This window comes from Pagrus major, chromosome 7 (genome assembly GCF_040436345.1).
Source record: "Pagrus major chromosome 7, Pma_NU_1.0".
In the NCBI taxonomy this organism is placed as follows: Eukaryota; Metazoa; Chordata; class Actinopteri; order Spariformes; family Sparidae; genus Pagrus; species Pagrus major.
Genome location: NC_133221.1, coordinates 47,735 through 72,611, shown reverse-complemented (window position 1 = coordinate 72,611; position 24,877 = coordinate 47,735). Strand labels below are relative to the sequence as shown.

The 24,877-nt window shown below is 42.5% G+C and overlaps 1 protein-coding gene across 6 annotated transcripts; it reads left to right on the top strand.

Moving 5' to 3' along the window:
- The first annotated feature begins 376 nt into the window (after window positions 1-376).
- cdk16 (cyclin dependent kinase 16) lies at window positions 377-24,084 on the top strand. 6 transcript variants are annotated; one of them, XR_012179492.1, is made up of 19 exons: window positions 436-529; window positions 7,241-7,435; window positions 7,894-7,944; window positions 8,049-8,204; window positions 8,457-8,575; window positions 9,838-9,966; window positions 10,074-10,130; window positions 10,404-10,518; window positions 10,986-11,080; window positions 11,172-11,234; window positions 11,603-11,726; window positions 12,205-12,325; window positions 13,982-14,079; window positions 14,212-14,317; window positions 14,876-14,918; window positions 15,127-15,217; window positions 15,305-15,379; window positions 19,876-20,253; window positions 21,434-24,084. XR_012179492.1 is itself a non-coding variant. In XM_073469928.1 (18 exons), exons 2-18 carry the CDS (start codon window positions 7,312-7,314, stop codon window positions 19,911-19,913), a joined length of 1,605 nt encoding a protein of 534 aa, XP_073326029.1. In that variant the 5' UTR covers window positions 436-529; window positions 7,241-7,311; the 3' UTR covers window positions 19,914-24,084. The 6 variants fall into 6 exon arrangements, 5 of the variants coding, with proteins under 5 accessions (XP_073326032.1, XP_073326031.1, XP_073326029.1 ...); XM_073469928.1 differs by having other exon boundaries at window positions 19,876-24,084; XM_073469929.1 differs by lacking the exons at window positions 19,876-20,253; window positions 21,434-24,084 and adding an exon at window positions 17,541-19,826.
- The last annotated feature ends 793 nt before the right edge of the window (window positions 24,085-24,877 follow it).

Sequence of the window (24,877 nt, the reverse complement as noted above, 5' to 3'; positions counted from 1 at the left end):
AGAAAGAGGGAAGGGCAGGCTGTATTTGTGGGCTGCATTTGAAGGAGCCTTTGAATTTGGACAGCCTTCGCGCAGCGTTGTGACGTAATTGGCCTTCAAATGCGCCCTTCGAGGGCTGCAGCCCCTGAATTTGGACACAGCCTGTGTGTGAGCAGACTTTGTGGATGTGATGACACCAGAACTCTGTGATGCAGTCATGTCACAGGTGTGTAGTAGAGATCAACATGGAGGCTGATAGTCTGACCAATGATCACTGAGCACGCACGGCCACCACGAGGCGATGTTTTTCACACATCACCTGGACGACATTGTGGGCGTGTTTTATTTCGGAGCGGGCGGGAAAACGTGCCGGGGGCGGTGTGACGTCAGTATCTGCACGGTGAGCGTCTCCGTCAGGACGCAGCGGAGGAGCCGAGCTGAGCGGAGCAGCAACATGGCTGCAGATTACTGGGAGCCAGAAAGACCCGAGACTCTGTCACACTGAACCGAGCCAAAGATAACCCGGGACAGGCCGGGACAAACCCTCCCGGTGAGTAACACACACCGCCGAGCTTGATGTGAAAACGAGAAACCGTTTTATGACAAAATGACGGAGCTGTTGACGGAGCAGCTGCTGCAGAGAGAAACCCGCTCCGCCTCCGCTGCTGTTTATCACACACTGCAGGAAATAGACGGGTCCCGTCCTCACACAGTAATGAAGGAACATGCAGAGAGAAAACACACAGAACATATATGGTATCAAGGCTATAGGACAAGACTACAGGCAAACACTAGCTGCTAGCTGCTAAACACAAAAACATCAGGCAGTGATGTAATACAACTGTCAGTCAGGTGTCGGTATGTTAGCTGTCAGTCAGGAGTTAGCATGTTAGCTGTCAGATAACCTGTCTGTCAGTCAGGAGTTAGCATGTTAGCTGTCAGATAACCTGTCTGTCAGTCAGGTGTCAGTATGTTAGCTGTCAGTCAGGTGTCGGTATGTTAGCTGTCAGTCAGGAGTTAGCATGTTAGCTGTCAGATAACCTGTCTGTCAGTCAGGTGTCGGCATGTTAGGTGTCAGTCAGGTGTCAGTATGTTAGCTGTCAGATAACCTGTCTGTCAGTCAGGTGTCGGTATGTTAGCTGTCAGTCAGGTGTTAGCATGTTAGCTGTCAGATAACCTGTCTGTCAGTCAGGAGTTAGCATGTTAGCTGTCAGATAACCTGTCTGTCAGTCAGGTGTCGGCATGTTAGGTGTCAGTCAGGTGTCAGTATGTTAGCTGTCAGATAACCTGTCTGTCAGTCAGGAGTTAGCATGTTAGCTGTCAGATAACCTGTCTGTCAGTCAGGTGTCGGCATGTTAGGTGTCAGTCAGGTGTCAGTATGTTAGCTGTCAGATAACCTGTCTGTCAGTCAGGAGTTAGCATGTTAGCTGTCAGATAACCTGTCTGTCAGTCAGGTGTCGATATGTTAGCTGTCAGTCAGGTGTTAGCATGTTAGCTGTCAGATAACCTGTCTGTCAGTCAGGTGTCGATATGTTAGCTGTCAGTCAGGTGTTAGCATGTTAGCTGTCAGATAACCTGTCTGTCAGTCAGGTGTCGGTATGTTAGCTGTCAGTCAGGTGTTAGCATGTTAGGTGTCAGTCAGGTGTCAGTATGTTAGCTGTCAGATAACCTGTCTGTCAGTCAGGAGTTAGCATGTTAGCTGTCAGATAACCTGTCTGTCAGTCAGGTGTCGATATGTTAGCTGTCAGTCAGGAGTTAGCATGTTAGCTGTCAGATAACCTGTCTGTCAGTCAGGTGTCGGTATGTTAGCTGTCAGTCAGGTGTTAGCATGTTAGGTGTCAGTCAGGTGTCAGTATGTTAGCTGTCAGTCAGGTGTCAGTATGTTAGCTGTCAGTCAGGTGTCGGTATGTTAGCTGTCAGTCAGGTGTTAGCATGTTAGGTGTCAGTCAGGTGTCAGTATGTTAGCTGTCAGTCAGTTGTCACTATGTTAGCTGTCAGTCAGGAGTTAGCATGTGAGCTGTCAGTCAAGTGTCAGTACGTTAGCTGTCAGGTAGATAACCTATCTGTCAGTCAGGTGTTAGCATGTTATCTGTCAGTCAGGTTTCAGTATGTTAGCTGTCAGTCAGGTGTTAGCATGTTAGCTGTCAGTCAGGTGTCAGCATGTTAGCTGTCAGTCAGGTTTCAGTATGTTAGCTGTCAGTCAGGTGTTAGCATGTTAGCTGTCAGTCAGGTGTCAGCATGTTAGCTGTCAGTCAGGTGTTAGCATGTTAGCTGTCAGTCAGGTTTCAGTATGTTAGCTGTCAGTCAGGTGTTAGCATGTTAGCTGTCAGTCAGGTTTCAGTATGTTAGCTGTCAGTCAGGTGTTAGCATGTTAGCTGTCAGTCAGGTGTCAGCATGTTAGCTGTCAGTCAGGTTTCAGCATGTTAGCTGTCAGTCAGGTGTCAGTATGTTAGCTGTCAGTCAGGTTTCAGTATGTTAGCTGTCAGTCAGGTGTTAGCATGTTAGCTGTCAGTCAGGTTTCAGTATGTTAGCTGTCAGTCAGGTGTTAGCATGTTAGCTGTCAGTCAGGTGTCAGTATGTTAGCTGTCAGTCAGGAGTTAGCATGTTAGCTGTCAGGTAGATAACCTGATGATGATGGTGATGATGATGATGGTGGTGATGATGGTGATGGCGATAGTGATGATGGTGATGGCGATAGTGATGATCGTGATGATGATGATGGTGGTGATGATGGTGATGATGGTGATGGTGATGATGGTGGTGATGATGATGGTGGTGATGATGGTGATTGTGATAGTGATGATGGTGATGGCGATAGTGATGATGGTGATGGCGATAGTGATGATCGTGATGATGATGATGGTGGTGATGATGGTGATGGTGATTGTCATGTTCTATGTGAGCTTTGCCTGTATTTGTATTGCTTTTCTCCGCCCATTGGCATTTAAGAGTAGCTCATTACCTTGTGTTTAATTCAAGCTTTTATTTTGAAAGGTAGATTTAGTCACATGACAGTGTGCAGAGTCTGATCAGGAAAAGCATAGCTTCTACATGCCATGCGGTCTGCTTGCAGCTCCAGCTATCATCTCTTTTCCTCCCGCTGTTTGTGCCTAGGAAATTATCGCTTGTGGGTTGTGTTCACATTTCAGTTAATTCTGTTCTTACACAGATTCCTGTAGTGCATTTTAAAATATTGCATAAATGTTTACTTTCTTTACATGTAAATTGTGCTAATGCTAAATTAACAGTAGACTGCAACTACAGCTATTTGCATTATCATTTCTGTGAATATATTATGTTATTTTAGTGACAATACAGTAATTGGTAATTATTTCTTTGTATCATTTCAGTTTTACAAAAAATTGTTTCAAGAGAACGAAGACCTCAGTAAAGGCCATTCAACTTTATTCCCGCCTCTGAGTTTCTCTTGGAGCTTGTTCGCTATCTGTCAATTTGTGTAAAGACACACACTGAGGACAGAATAGTAAAAAAGCGTCATCACAGCAGGCACTACAGCTTCAAGGAAAGCAAGGTACTGTGCAAGCTCAACGCTACACTCAAATCAGAGTTGTCTTTGATTCCAGTGCCCAGTACAGTGGCGTCTCGTTGACGTGCTACTTACTGGCCCGGATTTGAACAGTAGCTTACTCGGAGTCTTGATGCGTTTCCGAAGAGAGCCAGTGGCTGTGATAGCAGACATTGAGCAAATGTTTCACAGCTTTATCGTCAGGGAAGACCATCGAGACTTTCTTCGGTTCTTTTGGTTCAAGGACAACAACCCCAGCAATGAAATTGTCGAGTACAGGATGAAAGTCCATGTATTCGGCAACAGCCCGTCACCAGTGGTAGCCATCTATGGTCTTCGTCATGCGGCACAACATGGAGCAAGTGAATACGGCACGGATGCCAAACACTTTGTAGAGCGAGACTTCTATGTCGATGACGGCCTCAAGTCCCTTTCATCAGCGGCCAAGGCCATCGACCTGCTCAAAAGAACACAAGAGATGCTTTCTGCCTCGAACTTGTGGCTCCATAAGATAGCGTCAAACGACCCTTAAGTCTTGGAGGCCTTCCTTCCAGAAGACCATGCGAAGGGTCTTCAGAATCTGGATTTCGATGACAGCTCAGATCTCATCCAACGTAGCTTAGGGCTTAGCTGGGATCTCAAACATGACCTCTTTACTTTCAGAATGGCTGCTACAGAGAAACCTTTCACCCGTAGAGGTGTTCTAGCCACTGTGAACAGTCTTTTTGACCCTCTTGGACTCGTTGCACCGGTCGTCATTCAGGGGAAGTTCATACTGCGTGAACTTACCAGCGGCGAGATCCTTGACTGGGACAGTCCTCTTCCAGACGAAAAGGAAGCTGAATGGAGAATGTGGAAAAACTCCTTGCAAAGTCTGAGTGACTTCAGGATTCCGAGAGCTTACACTCCTACTACCCTTACCACAGCCCGCAGGAAGGAACTCCACATCTTCTCTGACGCCTCGGTGAAAGCTATCGCTGCTGTGGCTTACCTGAAGGTGGTCGACAGTGATGGAAAGTGTCACATAGGCTTTGTCCTAGGGAAAGCGAAACTAGCTCCCGCAGCTGCCCACACTGTCCCGAGGCTGGAGCTGGGTGTAGCTGTATTAGCGATAGAAATGGCAGAGTTAGTGGAGAGTGAGTTAGACATCAGTGTAGATTCCTTGCAATTCTACACAGACAGCAAGGTTGTCTTAGAATACATATATAACCAGACTAGACGTTTTTATGTGTATGTTTCCAACAGAGTACAGCGAATCAGGAAGTCCACCAAACCTGAGCAGTGGCACTATGTCTGCACCACGCAAAATCCAGCAGATCACGCCACTCGATCTGTATCTGCAGCTGAGCTTCCTAACACGACTTGGCTCACTGGGCCCCCTTTCTTGTCCCTACCGGAAGGAGTGTCCACTTCAGAAGAGGAGTCATACGACCTTGTCACTCCAGATCTTGACACTGAGGTGCGTTCTCATACTACCACGCTCTCTGTTCCTCCAGATAACCTGGGATGTCAGCGTTTTGAGTGGTTCTCATCTTGGACATCTTTGGTGCGAGCCATAGCATTCCTGACGCACATCACTCAGTCTCAAGGGTGTACCGCTATGGCCAAGCATGAGGATTGTAATGGCTGGCATCGATGCAAAAGGCCTCGCACAGCAGAAGAGCTGCTCAAAGCAGAAACTCTCATCATAAAGTGTGTACATAGAGAGACCTACAGTAAAGAGTTCTCTTGTCTGGCTGCTGGGAAGAACATCTCGAAAGACAGCCCTCTGAGAAAGCTGAATCCCTATGTGGACGAAGATGGCCTTCTTAGAATAGGAGGTAGGCTCAACCAGTCGGCGCTCGACACAGGAGAAAAGCTGCCTCTTGTCATCCCAGGCCGCAACCATATCGAAACGCTGCTCGTGAGGCATTACCACGAAAAGGTCAGACACCAAGGTCGTGTTTTTACTGAAGGATCTGTCCGCTCTGCAGGGTTCTGGATTGTTGGGGCCAGGAAATGTATCAACGGTATCCTTCACAAATGCATCATATGTAACAAGCTTCGTGGGAGAGCTGCTGAGCAGAAGATGGCAGATCTGCCCCCCGATCGCCTGAGTACAGAGTCACCTTTCACCTACGTGGGACTTGACGTGTTCGGCCCTTGGATTATTACCTCAAGACGCACCCGAGGAGGTCAAGTTAACAGCAAAAGGTGGGCTGTACTTTTCACGTGCATGAGCACGCGCGCCGTGTACATAGAGTTGATAGAGGCAATGGACACCTCAAGTTTCATTAACGCCTTGCGTTGCTTCTTTGCTCTGCGGGGACCCGCTAAGCAAATCCGTTCCGACTGCGGAACCAACTTTACAGGTGCCTGCAAGGAATTGCACGTACTCCTCACGGATCCTGAATAGCCCAATGTTAGGAAGTACTTGAGTGAAGAAGGCTGCACCTGGGTTTTCATCCTCCCCATTCCTCCCACATGGGGGGAGTTTGGGAGCGGATGATTGGCATCTCCAGACGGATATTGAACTCCATGCTCATGCAAACCAGCCCTTCACGCCTCACTCATGAGGTGTTGTCAACTTTAATGGCAGAGGTCACGGCGATCATTAATGCCAGGCCGCTTGTGCCTATCTCTTCAGACCCAGATTCGCCTTTTCTTTTGACCCCTGCTTCACTCCTGACACAGAAGGTGTGTACTTACCCTCCTCCTCTGGGAACCTTTGACAGCAAAGATCTCCACCGCCAGCAGTGGAGGCAGGTCCAACATCTGGCCAATACTTTTTGGAACAGATGGAGACGCGAATACTTACCAACACTTCAAAGTCGTAGTAAGTGGCAGGACGTGCGTCCTAATCTGAAGAAAGGTGACTTGGTTCTTCTTAAGGATAGCCAGGTGAAGAGGAATGAGTGGCCGATGGCTCTAGTCACAAAAACATTCCCAGACCAAGATGGAAAGGTCAGGAAGATTGAACTCAAGGTCACGAGATCTGGGTCAGCTAAGATTCTTCTCAAGAGTGCAGAAGACACGGAGTGACTTTAGTTTCTCTGTTAAGACATGTTCGAGTTATTCTGATAGTGGTATTTGTATAATACCAGGCGGGGAGTGTCATGTTCTATGTGAGCTTTGCCTGTATTTGTATTGCTTTTCTCCGCCCATTGGCATTTAAGAGTAGCTCATTACCTTGTGTTTAATTCAAGCTTTTATTTTGAAAGGTAGATTTAGTCACATGACAGTATGCAGAGTCTGATCAGGGTTAGGGTTAGGGTGATGATGGTGATGATGATGGTGGTCATGATGGTGATGGTGATGATGGTGATGGTGATGATGATGATGATGGTGGTGATGGTGATGGTGGTGATGATGGTGATGGTGATGATGATGATGGGGATGATGGTGATGATGATGATGATGGTGGTGATGGTGATGATGATGATGATGGTGATGATGATGGTGGTGATGATGGTGATGATGATGGTGATGATGGTGATGATGATGATGATGGTGGTGATGATGATGGTGGTGATGATGGTGATGGTGATGATGATGATGGGGATGATGGTGATGATGATGATGATGGTGGTGATGGTGATGATGATGATGATGGTGATGATGATGGTGGTGATGATGGTGATGATGATGGGGATGATGGTGATGGTGATGGTGATGGGGATGATGGTGATGATGATGATGATGGTGGTGATGGTGATGATGATGATGATGGTGATGGGTTCCTGTTTACCTGTCCAGGTGGGGTCTCCAGGCTGGCTGCTCTGCCCCCCTCAGCATCACACCCCCCTCTGCCCCCCCGTCCCCCCCTAATGGAGAGGATGAGGAAGATCAAACGGCAGCTGTCACTCACTTTGGGGAGGGGAGGGGCTGGGGGAGGGGACAGGACTCTGAGTGACACAATCAACCAGGAAGTGACATCACACAGTGACTCAGGTAAGACACACACACCTAACAATCACCTGTGGTGAGGGCAGGGCAGAAGATATAAACTGTAATATAAGTTAAACACACTGCAGACTGAACAGTCACCTGTCACACTGACAACATATGACTGAAGAAGCTGCCACAGGTGAGCTCGTCTTCAGCTCTCATATAGACGATCAAAGAGCTGCACACCAAGCTGATGATGTCGTTTCCCAGAGAATTCCTTTATTTGTCCCACAAAGAAATTTCCCCATTTGCGGGACAAATAAAGGAATTCTGATTCTGAATTGATTGGTCAGAGGGTGGTGGTTTTATAGCTGTTATCTGGAAGATGACCTGCTCCGGAGGTCAGGTGTGCACCATCAGTTACCATGGCGATGTCCCCTGGTGAGAAGTTAACCAGCTTCATAACACTGAAAACCTGAGTTAACCCAGAAGTAACATCACTAACCAAGAATTTGCTTCAGGTGCAGGTGTCACATCTACCTGTGACACAGTGAGCTGTCAGCTGATATCAGGTGATGATTCATACAGGTGTAGTGTTCAGCTGATTAACATGTGGAACCTCCTCCCCCTCATCTCGTCTCGTCTCTCCCTCACACCTCTGTCATCCTCCAATCAGAGGTGGTGTCTCTTCGTGGTTCTTCTGGAAGTTTGAAGGTTCGAGGTTCTTCGTCTTCAGTTCAGTCTCTGCTTCAGTCGTACAGCAGCTCGCTGAGGAAACCTCGAGGCCTCGGACGCAGCCTGAGCTCCTACCTGAACCACACCGCACGACTGGGTACTAATACTGCAAATACATGTACAAATACTACACTACCTGAACCACACCGCACGACTGGGTACTAATACTGCAAATACATGTACAAATACTACACTACCTGAACCACACCGCACGACTGGGTACTAATACTGCAAATACACGTACAAATACTACACTACCTGAACCACACCGCACGACTGGGTACTAATACTGCAAATACACGTACAAATACTACACTACCTGCTGTCATATGTGTGTTTGTGTTTTCAGAGATTGTCCACGAGGATGTGAAGATGAGTTCAGATGGTGAAAGTGATCCAGCTTCTTCTTCAGATGGTGTTCAGAGTCCAGTCAGAGTGAGACTGAGGAACAAGAAGATCTCTACTGAGGTACACACACACACACACACACACACTTACTTCGGTTTAACAGTAACTTACATCAGCAGTTTATTTAACTAAGTAAAGCAGATCAGACTCGATCTTGCAGGTCTCCCAGGTCTTCCAGGTGTCTCAGGTGTTTCAGGTGTTTCAGATGACCCAGGTGGTTCAGATGTCTCAGGTGTTTCAGGTCTTCCAGGTGTTTCAGGTCTTCCAGGTGTTCCAGGTGTGCCAGGTGTTTCAGGTCTTCCAGGTGTTTCAGGTGTTTCAGGTGTTTCAGGTCTTCCAGGTGTTCCAGGTGTTTCAGGTGTTGTCTGTCCTCTTAACAACTCTCTGTTTATTTGAAACTTGTTGTTTTGTCTCATCTCGGTTCTTTAAACTCTCTCAGCAGCTTTAACATGTTTTCACAGCACAGCAGGTGTGAGCAGCATTTACCACTGCAGAACACCTGGTGCTGTTCATCTGATGTTCACCTGATGTTCATCTGATGTTCACCTGATGTTCATCTGATGTTCACCTGATGTTCATCTGATGTTCATCTGATGTTCATCTGATGTTCATCTGATGTTCATCTGATGTTCATCTGATGTTCATCTGATGTTCACCTGATGTTCATCTGATGTTCATCTGATGTTCATCTGATGTTCATCTGATGTTCACCTGATGTTCATCTGATGTTCAGCTGCTGTTCAACCTGATGTCTTCCTCACCATGTGGAGCTAATGTTGCATTAGAACCAATGAGGTCCAGATGGAGAGAAATGATTTGTTCTTTCAGAAGTTTGTTCGTTGGATTTGTGCCAGTTGGAAGATTCAGATGAAATCACTTCTGTTGTGTTGAGTTTGTTCTGTGGAGAATTCCATACTCGCCTCGTCCTCAGCGTCACCCGCTCCAAAGAACCCAGAGAGGAAAAAGCTTCATTACATTTGAAGCCTCAAATATATTTTACATGAAGAAACAAACGTTTCAGTTTCTCTTCACGGTGCAGATTTCAGTTAATTCATCTTAATGTTTGTCTTTACCAAAGTAGATGATGATGATGATGATGGTTATTACTGTTATTATTAATATTATTGCTAAATCTTCTGCACAGCTGTGAACATTTGTACAGTCGAAGTATAGAGAAAGTCGTTTTCAATGCAATTATTAAAAGGAAACAACAATTAAAACAATCACATAGTATTATATTCTATTTTATTATTGTGTGTGTGTGTGTGTGTGTGTGTGTGTGTGTGTGTGTTTCCTGTCTGTCTCTCTCTGTTGTGTTTCAGGACATTAACAAACGTCTCTCATTACCGGCGGACATTCGTCTTCCAGATGGTTACCTGGAGAAGTTTAATCTTATTGGTCCAGCTCTATTTGAGCAGCCAATCAGCAGGCGGCTGCGCAGAGTGTCTCTGGTACATGTGTTTTCTATTGTAATCTGTTATTTAGGAGCTTCATAGGTTTGTTGTGATACATATTAACCCTCTTCTCTCTGTCTGTCTGTCTGTCTGTCTGTCTGCAGTCAGAGATTGGTTTCGGGAAACTGGAGACATACATCAAACTGGACAAATTGGGAGAGGTGAGGACATGCCTGATGATGTCACACCTCACTATCTAGGGACTGATAGTGAGGTGTGACATCACTATCCTGGTCCACAGCTGTGGTCCTGGACCAGCAGGACCCAGAACTGGATAAGATTCTGATAATGGATATCTCTCTCACCTGTCTCCCTCTCCACCTGTCTGTCTCACCTGTCTCCCTCTCCACCTGTCTGTCTCACCTGTCTCCCTCTTCACCTGTCTGTCTCACCTGTCTCCCTTTCCACCTGTCTGTCTCCCTGTCTGTATGTAGGGGACCTATGCTACAGTGTATAAAGGTCGCAGTAAGTTGACTGATAACCTTGTGGCTCTGAAGGAGATCCGACTGGAACATGAAGAAGGAGCTCCGTGTACGGCCATCAGAGAAGGTGCAGACTCAGACACTGCAGGATGTCAGGAAAACATCCTGTTGAAACACAGCTAGCAAGCTAACAGTTAGCTTGTTGTTTGCATCTAATAATATATTCACAGATGATATTTAAAGTCTGAGATGTTTTCAGGAGCTCAAATCATAACTGCTATCAGTACTATCACTAGTATCAGTAGTACTAGCTCTAGTAGTACTACAGTATCAGTAGTACTACAGTATCAGTAGTACTAGTTCTAGTAGCACTACAGTATCAGTATTCTACTGTAGTACTACTGATACTGTAGTACTACTAGAGCTAGTACTACTGATACTGTAGTACTACTGATACTGTAGTACTACTAGGGGGTTAGGGTTAGGGTACTACTACAGTATCTACAGTATCATTGTGTGTTTGTAAAGTAGTGTGTGTGTGTGTGTGTGTGTGAGAGAGAGAGAGAGATTATTAATGTGTGTTTCCTCTCTCAGTGTCACTTTTGAAGGACCTTAAACATGCCAACATCGTCACGCTTCATGACATCATTCACACGCAGAAATCCCTCACACTGGTATTTGAGTATCTGGTGAGACACACACACACACACACACACATACAAACACAGTACATATTATTTGGTGTATTGATCCTCTAAAAATATTTTTTGTGTGTTTCAGGACAAAGATCTGAAACAGTATCTTGACGACTGTGGAAACGTCATCCATGTTCACAACGTCAAAGTGAGAAAAATGTTCATGTATCTGTTACTGTCTGACAGCTGCTGCTCACCTGTTGCTCACCTGTTGCTGTTCGCTGAAAAATTTAAAATAAAATCAATGAATCCCAAAAAAAATGATGTTCAGCCTGCCAGAGTCGGAGCTAATCACTGCAGGTGTGATAGACTAAAAACATGGTTGGAGTTTCGCAGGAAGCTCTGCCTGAGGAGACGACTGAAGGGAAACAACCCATCAAACTTTATTATTTGTGTTGAGGACGAGATTTGATTTTGGTTCAGCTGGACTTCCTTCATTTCCATTTTTTCTATCTGTGTTTGTCCAGTTTCTTAGTCGTTTGTCTGAAGTGACTCTACTGGTTTCTCTCTCCCCAGCTCTTTCTTTTCCAGTTGCTGCGAGGTTTGTCATACTGTCATCGGAGAAAAGTTCTCCACCGAGACTTGAAACCGCAGAACCTGCTGATCAATGAGCGAGGAGAGCTCAAACTGGCTGACTTTGGTGAATGCACTTTCTGTTTCCTGCTGGTTTCAACAGACACGTGTTAACATGGCCAGTCCCCAGACCTCTGTCACCAGTCCCCAGACCTCTGTCACCAGTCCCCAGACCTCTGTCACCAGTCCCCAGACCTCTGCCACCAGTCCCCAGACCTCTGCCACCAGTCCCCAGACCTCTGTCACCAGTCCCCAGACCTCTGCCACTAGAACAGCAGAGTCACTACACATCTTGTACCACTGGGTGAAAAACATGTAGTCACAGTTCACTTGTTGAAGACAGTTTCAGCTTTTGGTGAAAACTACTTGAGGATGAGTAATGTACTTTAAAGTTAAGTAGTGTAGTGAAATGTAATGTAATGTAATGTAATGTAGTGTAATGATGTTACTCAGGTGGTGTGTGTGTGTGTGTGTGTGTGTGTGTGTGTGTGTGTGTTTGTGTGTGTGTGTGTGTGTGTGTGTGTGTGTTTGTGTGTGTGTTTCAGGTTTGGCTCGAGCCAAGTCGATCCCGACCAAGACGTACTCTAACGAGGTGGTGACGCTGTGGTATCGACCACCTGACATCCTGCTGGGCAGCACTGACTACTCCACTCACATCGACATGTGGTCAGTACTGTAGTATCACTGTAGTATTACTGTGGTATTATGTAGTATTACTGTAGAATTACTGTAGTATTTCTGTAGTATTCTGTAGTATTACTGTAGTATTCTGTAGTATTTCTGTAGTATTATGTAGTATTTCTGTAGTATTCTGTAGTATAACATAGTATAACTGTAGTATTTCTGTAGTATTCTGTAGTATTACTGTAGTATTCTGTAGTATAATTACTGTAGTATTTCTGTAGAATTCTGTAGTATTACTGTAGCATTCTATAGTATTTCTGTAGTATTACTGTAGTATTCTGTAGTATTACTGTAGTATTATTGTAGTATTATTGTAGCATTCCGTAGTATTACTGTAGTATTACTGTAGCATTCTGCAGTATTTCTGTAGTATTCTGTAGTATTACTGTAGCATTCTATAGTATTTCTGTAGTATTACTGTAGTATTACTGTGGTATTATGTAGTATTACTGTAGAATTACTGTAGTATTTCTGTAGTATTCTGTAGTATTACTGTAGTATTCTGTAGTATTTCTGTAGTATTATGTAGTATTTCTGTAGTATTCTGTAGTATAACATAGTATAACTGTAGTATTTCTGTAGTATTCTGTAGTATTACTGTAGTATTCTGTAGTATAATGTAGTATTACTGTAGTATTTCTGTAGAATTCTGTAGTATTACTGTAGCATTCTATAGTATTTCTGTAGTATTACTGTAGTATTCTGTAGTATTACTGTAGTATTATTGTAGTATTATTGTAGCATTCCGTAGTATTACTGTAGTATTACTGTAGCATTCTGCAGTATTTCTGTAGTATTCTGTAGTATTACTGTAGCATTCTATAGTATTTCTGTAGTATTACTGTAGTATTCTGTAGTATTACTGTAGTATTATTGTAGTATTACTGTAGTATTACTGTAGCATTCTGTAGTATTCTGTAGTAATACTGTAGTATTACTGTAGCATTCTGTAGTAGTACTGTAGCATTTTGTAGTATTTCTGTAGTGTTACTGTAGTAGTACTGTAGCATTATGTAGTGTTTCTGTAGTATTTCTGTAATATTACTGTAGTAGCACTGTAGTATTACTGTAGTATTACTGTAGTATTACTGGAGCATTGTGTAGTATTACTGTAGCATTCTGTAGTATTACTGTACTATTCTGTAGTATTTCTGTAGTATTACTGTAGTAGTACTGTAGTAGTACTGTAGTAGTACTACTACTTTTAAAAGTTGACTGTGTCGCCTTTACAGCAGATATTCTTCCTCTGTGGTGAACCTGAACTGAATATTAGATATTTGATGAAGAACAGACCGAGTAATTCAGAGTCTGTCTGTCTCTCCACCTGTCCATCTGTCTCTCCACCTGTCTGTCTGTCTCTCCACCTGTCCATCTGTCTCTCCACCTGTCTGTCTGTCTCTCCACCTGTCTGTCTGTCTCTCCACCTGTCCATCTGTCTCTCCACCTGTCTGTCTGTCTCTCCACCTGTCCATCTGTCTCTCCACCTGTCCATCTGTCTCTCCACCTGTCTGTCTGTCTCTCCACCTGTCTGTCTGTCTCTCCACCTGTCCATCTGTCTCTCCACCTGTCTGTCTGTCTCTCCACCTGTCTGTCTGTCTCTCCACCTGTCTGTCTGTCTCTCCACCTGTCTGTCTGTAGGGGTGTTGGTTGTATCTTCTATGAGATGGTGACTGGTCGACCTCTGTTTCCTGGTTCCACAGTGGAGGAGGAGCTTCACTTCATCTTTAAACTGCTGGGTGAGAACCAATCAGCTTCTGATCATCACTGAGATCAGCTTCATTTATTGTTATGTTTAGGACATTGTGTATTTTCTGTGCACTTAATGCATCTGATTTGATTTGTGTTTATTTGATGTGTCTTGTGAGCAGGAACTCCCACAGAGCAGAGCTGGCCTGGGATCAGTTCTAATGAAGAGTTTGTGACGTACAACTACCCTCAGTACAGAGCCGAGAAACTGAGTAACCACACCCCCAGGTACACAACTGCACTACACACAGGTACACAGCTGTACTACACACAGGTACACAGCTGTACTACACATAGGTACACAGCTGTACTACGCACAGGTACACAGCTGTACTACACACAGGTACACAGCTGTACTACACACAGGTACACAGCTGTACTACACACAGGTACACAGCTGTACTACACACAGGTACACAGCTGTACTACACACAAGTACACAACTGCACTACACACAGGTACACAGCTGTACTACACTCAGGTACACAGCTGTACTACACACAGGTACACAGCTGTACTACACACAGGTACACAACAGAATCGTTACGGTGACGCTGTGTTTACTTCAGAATCAGAAACAAATTTATTGCCAAGGAGGATTTTACACCAACAAGGAATTTGTCTAGGTGAATAAGGTGCATACATTGAAGACAATAAACAAACAGTGACTATAATAAATATAAAAAATATAAAAAATAAAAGATGTACAAATTCTGCATTAATGTTACTTCATCATCAAATAACAAACGAGATGTAACTGTGTTTGTGGTTGTGTGTGTGGTTCAGGCTCAGCAGTGAGGGGGTGGAGCTGTTGTCAAAGTTCCTGCAGGTCAGTAAACGTCTCACTGTTTTTGTCCAGTTCAGAATAATATGTGTATAATAAAATAATAATCATGATGAACTCTAACGTTCTCTATTATTATTAATAATCATAATAGTAATGAATGACATCATAATTTCCCTGATGTTGTTTTTTTATTGTTAAAAAGCAGAAACTGGACAATAAAGTTTTATTGTAAACTTTATTTAATCTTTAGTTTGAGGGGAAGAAGAGGATCTCAGCAGACGTGTCAATGAATCATCCTTACTTTAGTAACCTTGGAAACAGAGTGATGTCACTTCCTGACAGTAAGTTTAAACATGACCTTTGACCTGTTTGTAATCAGTGATGTCACTGTGTACTATGATGTCACAAAGTCACTCTCATCGTTTCAGCAACGTCCATTTTCAGTCTGACAGAGATTCAACTGGAAAAAGAAACAATGAAGCCAACAGTTACACCTGATCCAGGTAACACACACACACGCACGCACGCACACGCACACACACACACACACAGATGTTTTTCTTTATATACTTCAGTGGATTCTTTTTGAAATTCTCTTTTTATTTAGTTGCCACGAGGTCCAAACAACCAATATTATTATTCGTTATAACTCAATGTCTTCAACTTAAATGTCTTCAGTAAGTCACAGTTGTAGCAGAAAGTTAAGATACATATAGCATCATTACAATAAATACAAGTATAAGTGAAAAATATGCAGTTAATAAAGTGGTAAACCAGATTTTATAACAGAAATATAACAACTGAAGTGTTGGGGTCACCTTCATCATGATCAGATCCCTTTACTGCAAAAGGATAAGAAAATAAATAAAAATACAGAAATATATAAAAATAAAAATAAATAGTGAAACTCGATGTTCACATTAAACTAACGATGGTCTCATTAGTGCAACTTTACCATCTTTTTCAATTATCTTAAGTTTGTCGCTGGCGAATGTATATATATATATATATATATATAATATATGTAATATATATTTGTGTATTATGTCAGATTTGATAGTCCTGGTTCAACACATTCAGGTTAGGTTTTCTGTTGGAACCAGTGAAATTACAGCCTCCGTCCAGGAGGGGGGGGTGTTGCTCTCCTGAAGGTTTCAGGTGAAGGTGGACTGAAGAACAGGAATCAAAGAGTTTTTCATTACTTTGTAACATTCTGAAGAAAACCCGTCTGGACCTGGAGCCTTGTTTGTTTTGATGAGAAGAGTTACAGCCAAACTACCTTCTGTCTCATATATTACTGGAACCATCTGGTTATTTTGTTCAGTAGACACAATGTTTTAAAGAAATCTTCCATTTTTACTTTATATTATAATATAATCTCCTATAGTATGTTTCAATATGACTATGTATGTCTTTTAATTTATGCCGTATAATATTAGTAATGCATGTATTTGGTTCTTTGTCTGTAGTAGGTGTTGTGAGGCCGTTCTACATGTTTCAGTGCAGATTGTAGGTTCATTAACTTTTTTGTCCGGACCTCTTTAACTGAGCTCTGTAACCTTTATCCGGCCCGATAGAACTGCTGTACATGCAGCCCACAGTATCATTCTGTTCCAGGTCTTTGATATCTGCTTTGATTTGATCCTTCAGAAGGATGTAAGTATTTCATCTCCACAAAGTATTTCTTTGGTCCAAATCAAGATTCAGTTTTTAGAAAGGAGGGCTGTGGTCTGACAGATCCACATGTCACAGTCATCAACCCTCTGTAGGTCTTTATACAAGATAAATAATCTGACCTGGAGTTTGCTGCATGAAAGTTGGTGAATCCCTCCGTGATGGATTTAATTCTCTCCAGACATCTAATCAGCCATTCACTGATAAATTAATTTTCTTTTTTTATCAACCTATGCTGAGTTATACCTGCTTTTGAGGAGTCAAGCTTGGGATTTAATCTAATATTAAAGTCCCCTGATCAAACAGGACACCTTGTGATTCCACTATTACCAAATCAAATATTAATCCAAACATCCACCCGATTCTCCTCTTATCAGAACATATCTACCCTGTTTCTCTCTTCCAGAATAATACCTTCAGATTAATGTAGTTAGAGATGAGTATTTCCGCACCGTCCTGTGAGCTGCTGAGGATGATGATGAAAACTGGTACTTAAATCACATTTTTGCCAGTTTAGCTTGTTCTATGTCTGTAAGGTGTTTTTCCTGCAAGAAAGCCACTTGGACTTTATTCCTCTTCAGTTTGGATAATATCTTGCTTCTTTTTATTGGATTGAATAAACCGTTTACTTTATAAGTTACAATTGTAACTGCTTGCATTTAGAGATCAATTAATTTATCAAAATAACAGAACAAGTATTGATTTAATCCAATATAAAAAAAGCAACAGCCCAGAGGCTGCAAACATAAACCTAACCCCCCACTTCTTATCGACACCAATCCATCAAGCACTGTTTGATCTTGGTAGAAACCTCGTGGCCTGGCTGCTAATTAGAGGAAATCAGATTTTCCTCTCATTTAACACCCTCCGCTTTTTCAAGCCACCAGGTGCATAGTCATGGTTGTGATTTATCACTCTTCCAAGATGTTGCAATCTTTGCTTCTGCCGGGCCAATCTTAATATTTCTTCTTTCATTCTGTAACTTGCCAGTTTGGTGACAGTGGTCCTCGGTGAAGCATCAAGACACGGTGCGTCCGTTCAATTCTTGACTCGAAAGAGTCACGGAGCTCAACATAAGACAGCATCGACGTGGTGTCCTCCTCAGCTCCTCCTCCCTCCAAGTCCATCAGTTGAGCTTTCCGCTGAATCTGAAGTTTCAGCAGCTCTGTTGTGGCTTCCTCTGCCACTTGTATTCAGGTCTCAGCTTCTTCGATCCTTCCTTCCACCCCCTCGATTCTCTTGTTTGTTTTATTCCTCGATTCGAGTCATAGTGGGCTATTTTAATGAAGAAATGTCCGGAACATGTTATCCTAGCTTGCTAACCCGGTCTCTATCACTTGTATGTCCAACCCCATGACCTTAACCATCACAACCTGGACTCAAATGGACTCACCTCAGACTCTCGGCCCTCTTTTGCCCTCTTGGCTGATGTATGAGGTGTTTATTATTATTATTATTATTTTTTACTGAATATAATGAGGGACAGATAAACTAGTTTCAACAAAAATAAATAGACACATACTCTAAACCCTTTACCTGAGCTTCAGGGCATTTCTGTGTGAACTCAGCTCTGCTGGTTGCGTTTGTAAAGAATATCATTGTGTAACTTTTGTACCATGCTGCTGTTAAAACACTATGACTTGCACCAAAAACATGTCTTACAGAGAAAACGATGACTGTTCTTCATCTATCTCCTTCAAGGAAGTCGAATACCTTTTCAAAATGATACACTGTTACGCATGTTATCAAGAATGAATCATTCAATAATACCATCACACCAGGCTCCTGCTAAAGTACAAACACTTCTTGGGTTTAGTGCACAGCAAAACTGGTCTGCTGTAACTTCACAGCTGTCCCCTCCTCTCTGACAGCTTCCTAAAGAAGCTCCTGAACTTTTGATGTCCCACAGATGACGTGATGAATCTGGTGTGGTAGAGGAGAAACTTGCTGTCAAAACTACCTCTGAATTCTTGCAATGAAGCAACAATTACGCGACAGTAATTAAGCTGTTCAACTACTTGATGGTTTAAACTGAAAGCAGGCTAAACGATCATTACCATTTTCACCCAGAAAGGAACCTTGCCAGAAATAGATATACGTAATATAGATAATATGATGTTGTTGCTGGTATTTTGGTCCTGTTTGACTTTTCATTTGTATTTAAGAGAGCCATTAATAAACATGTCATGTATTCATTTAGATCATGTGCTGATTTAATGCACAGAAAGGAAAGTCTGAGGAAGAGGAGGGATATAGTAGTGTGTTACCCTCAAAGTACACTGCTCAAAAAAATGAAGGCAACACTTTAATCACATCAGATGTTGATGAACGAATGATTCTAGTTGAAAATCTTTACTGATGTATTTTGTATAAGTAGTTGAGAACTAAATGACGTAGCAACGGTCAGTGGAAACCAAAATCATCATCTCACTGAGGGCTGGATTCAAAATCACACCGAAAATCAAAGTGAATAATTGTAATGATGGTCTGATAGAACTCATAATGTGACTCAGTAGTGTGCATGGCCTCCATGTGCCTGTATGGCCCCCACGTGCCCGTATGCACTCCTGACAACGTCTGGGCATCCTGCTGATGAGTCGGAGGATGGTGTCCTGGGGAATCTCCTCCTAGACCTGGATCAGAGCACAGTGAGCCGTTGGATGCACGATAAATAACGTCCCAGAGGTGCTCAGGTGGATTTATGTCAGGGGAACGAGAGGACCGGTCAATGGCATCAATGCCCTCACCATCCAGGAACTGCCTACACACTCTGAACACATGAGGCCGGGCATTGTCCTGCACCAGGAGGAACCCAGGACCCACTGCACCAGTGTAGGTTCTGACAATCGCTCTGTGGATGTCATCCCGATACCTAACAGCGGTCGTGGTATGGTTGGCTGTAACCTGAACCCGTCCTTTTTCGAAAAAGTTTTCTTGTGCTTGATGCCCGCCCCCTCAAAATGTGTGTGCTCTTCCCTGGAGCTCCTGAACGCCACACAACATCTGGCAGCTGACGAGGCTCACATGATCAAATTCATCACTGAATGATTTTAAGAGTTATTATCTTTAAATGTTGAGAGGAAGTCGACAGAATAATAAGTAACTGATCGAGTTTTGGTTAGGAATGACAAACAGAAACTGAACTGTCTCACCACAATCTTCCTAAGCTTTGATGAGTTCGCTGTTGACCATCTACAACTCCATGAACTCCTCCTGCTGTGGAGGAAGCTCATGTGATATGACTGAAAGCTCTGAGTAAAAACTGAGTGAACTGAGTGAAGCTTGTGGTCAATTTGTTGGTTTATATTTTATTTTTTCTGTCCAGCAAACAGTCCGTCCAGGAGGCGGAGTCTGCTGTTTTGACATCATCGTGGAGGCGGAGTCTGCTGTTTTGACATCATCGTGGAGGCGGAGTCTGCTGTTTTGACATCATCGTGGAGGCGGAGTCTGCTGTTTTGACATCATTGTGGAGGCGGAGTCTGCTGTTTCTACATCACTGGGAGGCAGAGTCTGCTGTTCTGACATCATCGTGGAAGCAGGGTCTGTAGGCGGGGACTCCTCCTCTGACATTACCAGGGAGGCGGAGTCTGCTCATCAGACATCATCAATGAGGCGGAGTCTACTCATCTGACATCATCAAGGAGGCGGGGTCTACTCATCTGACATCATCAGGGAGGCGGAGACTGCTTCAGGACAAAGAAAGGTAAAGTAAAGGGAGGGAAGTGGGTTTTTTCTTCTGTGGAGGAGAAACTGCTGCTGAGGAACAGGAAGTGAAACACAAGAAGAAGAAAACAAACTGAAGTCTGACGTGATTGTTTATCAGCTGAAGACTAACAATGCAATAATGAATCACAGCAGCCATCTGACCAATCAGTGAACAGCACGTTGTTACTAACACAGCAGATGTTGGAGTGAATCTGTCTTCCATTTTCACATAAATATCAAGTTTTTAAAGCATCCTGGAAAAAAACTGGAATTCTGCGATGCAGTTTTGTTGCCATGGAAACACCTAGGTATGGTGAAGTATCACCTGTGTGACAGCAACACTGTTAGTTCACCTGAGGCATGTGTCACATCAGTGATGCTGTCAGGTGAAACACCTGGACTGTTTAAATTCTGTTTAAAAGCAGAACAACAAACAGCTGAGAGGTTCATCATCAGTTCAAACAGGAAGTGCTGCAGACAAACAGGAAGTGCTGCAGACAAACAGGTAGATTGTCACCTGTTTTGAAGTCAAACTGAAGTAACAGGAGAGTTGATGAAGAATGTTGTGTTATTTAACCTGCAGCTCTTCAGAGTTTAACGGTCTTTATAATCTGTATGGAGCTGCTGCAGGATTACTGCAGTACAGTATTTCATCTACAGTACAGGATTACTGCAGTACAGTACTTCATCTACAGTACAGTGTTACTGCAGTACAGTACTTCATCTACAGTACAGTATTACTGCAGTACAGTACTTCATCTACAATACAGTATTATTTATTATAAACAGCCTGCAGGAGAAGCCATGTTTTTTCAAACAGAAAGAAACTGTTTTATTCTGAAAGTGTGTTTCAGCTGTTCTGCATGTGTGTGCCGTACGCTCAGACTCTATACTGTAATACTGCTAATATATACTAATACTGTAAAAGATACAGTAGTATTGTTAATATATATACATATACAGTAAATCTGCAGCAAACAGCTGTGAGCTGTTTTCTTTCTATATTCTATTTATCACAGAGAATTTTAACAGGAGTTATCAATTAATTTATTGTGTTTATTTTTATTGGAGGTCAATAAGTTGTTTATCTGTTGGGAACCAGGAGACGAAGAGTTTCACAAACAAACAAAGATTTTCTCTTCACATCGACTAGTTTTACATTAAAGGTTTTATTTCAGAGCTAACAGCCGAGTGTCAGCCGACTGTCAGCCTCATGAGGAAGGATAAACCTGCTCCTGCTCAGAGTCCTGCGGCCTCATGTAGAACTGTTGTGTCACCGAAACAGACGTGAACCTGATGGAGAATGCGATCACCTGGATGTAAACTTTGAGCCATGCGTACAAGCATGCTGGCGTCAGGTGACAGTGGTGAAGAGATGATTGTAGAAATAAAACGAGCCATCGTTCCTCCTCATGACAGATGTGATTTCACTTCATATAGTGTTTTTGTAAACGGCTGCAGTGATGCTGCTTCACACAAACTCTTCCTTCTCCAGTCAGCTCAACATCTTCACCACCTGCACACATGATTGTTTAAATGACACAAAGTCAGTGAGCTCTTCTACTCAGGATCCTGATCATGAGTCCTGATCATCACACAGGCCCAGTTCACCAGAACAAAACTTCAATCAACAGATACATGAATTAATAAATAGATTAAATATTGTTCACTGTTTTGAAGCATTCGGATTGGCTCTGAGAGTGGGTTAGGGCGGGGCTTATTTGTGGTCATGGCGGGGATTTTGATTGGGTCTGATGGCGGGCTGGGCGGAGCTCATACAAGATGGAAGCAGAGCTTGCAGTTGGTCCGTCTCTCGTCCCTTCAGAGTTTGATTTCTTAAAAAAACATATTTAAGTGGTTTTTTTTCAAGGTTAGAAGCGTTGATATTTTTAAACTGTTTGATGTTGTTGATATGAATTTTTATTTTTTAGCTGTGAAGAAATATTTAAGTATTGATTAGCAGACAATAATGATTGATCAGTGTTCATGATGTGTTTGATTGCTGTAAAAATGTCACATGAGGACTTTTGAAATATTCAGGGTCCATTAAAAGAAGTCACCTCTTCCATGTTTGTTTGTCTTTGAAGAATTCTGCTGATGAGCCACAAATTAATCCAACGTCAGACTGAAAAACTGAATCTCTACAAATAATTGACTCCAGTTTAACGAGAACAAGTGTTAAAAGTCGTACATCAACAAGAGAGTCACAGCGTCGTCTTAATGTTTTTATTCATTTAGTCATTGAAAGTTTGACGTTAAGATATTTTGCTGTTGCTCAGCATCGAAACATTTTAATAAAAGCCACTGATTAAAATGATGAAACATAAAGTGGAAGCGGTGTTTTCTGTAAAAGGCAGTAAACGAGAAGAAGAAGTGTTTGTGTGTCTGTGATGTGACGAGGAGTCAAACATCAGCCATGTGAGTGCAGCTCTGATGATGAATGACTGTTGAATGTAACTACCAGCTGTTAATGTGGTCAGTAGTTTACAGTAATAATGTGTACAGATCATTTTTAATCTGCTGTTGTGTTCCTCAGCTGATGTTCAACTGCACAGAAAACAGCATTTAGATCTAAAACTAAAGTTCGGTTATCATCTGATGTTTGTTTCCAGGAACATGAACTGATCCAGAACATTCAGTCAACCTTCAGGAGCAAATTGTTGAGATCTTATGGATCAAAACTAAACATGAAAGTTATCACCAGCAGTTAATGTGGCACTAATACATGTCCACAGTTTTCAGTTCAGGGTGCCAGAAAACACTTTTTCATTTAGTCGTCAGAGAGAACGAACTTCAGCCCTCAGAAACATCTACAGCTGGTTATTAATGTTGAGTTATAGATACACATTTGGCTCGTGGTGTTGATGTAACGAAGTCTCGGTCCTTTAACCAGAAAAATAAGAACACTGGAAATTGTGTTCACGTTATGTTCGGCGTTCAAGTGGTTAAATTGTGAGATCACTGCTGTTTGGCATCAAGACAAGAGGCCGTGAAGCTAACAGTGTAGCATGTTAGCACACATGCTACATCATTCAGAACATGTGAAGGCATGAAACAGAAAATATTGGCAGTGGGAATATTAACAGTTACCTCAAACCCTAACCCTATATTATTACATCAGTATATTATTACATCACCATCCACTAAAACATGAACCTCCAAAAAACACCAGCAAACCTGTCTCAACTCATCAGCTCGGACCTGTCAGAAAGGTTCTGCTTCCGATACAACAGGAGCTCATCTGGACTCTTCTTATGAACACGGGAAACACAACCCGATCTGAAAGAACCATCAACGTCATAAGATCACAACATTTCTGTTCACAGAAGAAGAACCGAACAGACCTAGTCAGTCACTGAAGACAAAACATGTCAATGAATATGTGAGAAAATCTAAATTTAAAGAAGAAACACAATGTCAGAAGTTATTAGTCTCGGCTTTGTTGACTAGTTTTGTATTGTTAATAATAACTCACAGTCTGTGGATATGAGGAGATGTGTAAGTAGTGAACATGGATCCAGATGCTGTTTTCTCTGCTTTTGTAAATGAACTAACGCTTTGTTTTGGTCGACACCATACCAAAGTTATCTGCAATATACTGCACTGCATGATGGGATTCTTCCAGATAACTATGCTGTCTATTCTTTGAATATTCTTCCATTTGCCAAGAAAGCACTGCAACGTATCTGATGCTATAACTGATGTGCATACTTGAAATATCAGTATGGAAAATAAAGTATATCCTGTTATTGTGTAAAATTATGTTTACTACATGTATTCTGGACATATTTACAGTAAACAAATAGACATTAAAATTCTTTATTTATTATCTGCATTGTTTTAATTTATTTTTTCATCAATTCACATTAAGTTGTTTGTACATGAGAAAAAGTGTTTTCATGTGACAGGAATGGTGAAAATATCACAATATGTGTGTACCTGGGAGTCATAGCAACATGAAATGTATCAGGCCTCACCCAAATGTTTATTAGGGCTTATAATGCAAAATTGTCTAGAAAAATCATTGGTGAATTATACAAGTACATCGTTTAACTAAGAGGCCACTCAACAAATTACATAAAGGTAAAATTGGAGAAAGAATTGGGAATTGTTATTACCTGTGAGGAATGGACAAATGTAATTAATACACAAATCACTACCACAGCCTCACAACTGTGGAGATATTTATAACACCAAAGCAAAAGTCCAGACTGACCGGATCACAACCCAAATGCTGGAGAGGATGTTGTAGGAGATACACTAATAATAAATGTAATTTATTAATCACTGGCGATCAATAAAGCACTCGTAAATGGGGCACCACCTCCGTTGTTTTATCTATTTGAATAATCTGGAGGTAATTAATCAAATTCGACAAGATTAACTTGTACTAACGAAACCCTAACCAAATTTCTCTTAAGCTTAAAAGATATGAATCAGAAGCCAAAAAGACACCAACTTGTGTTTCATGTGTGAATCCAGATGTTATGAGTGATGGAGAGCCTACTTTCTTAGCAGAGTTGTGGAGTCAGCGGCGGCTGGTTTTGTCTCCGGTGATTTGCGACTCTAGCTGGCAGTCCCGGTCCAATGGCCGAGTGTCGCTGCTCATCCGGTATCCGCCG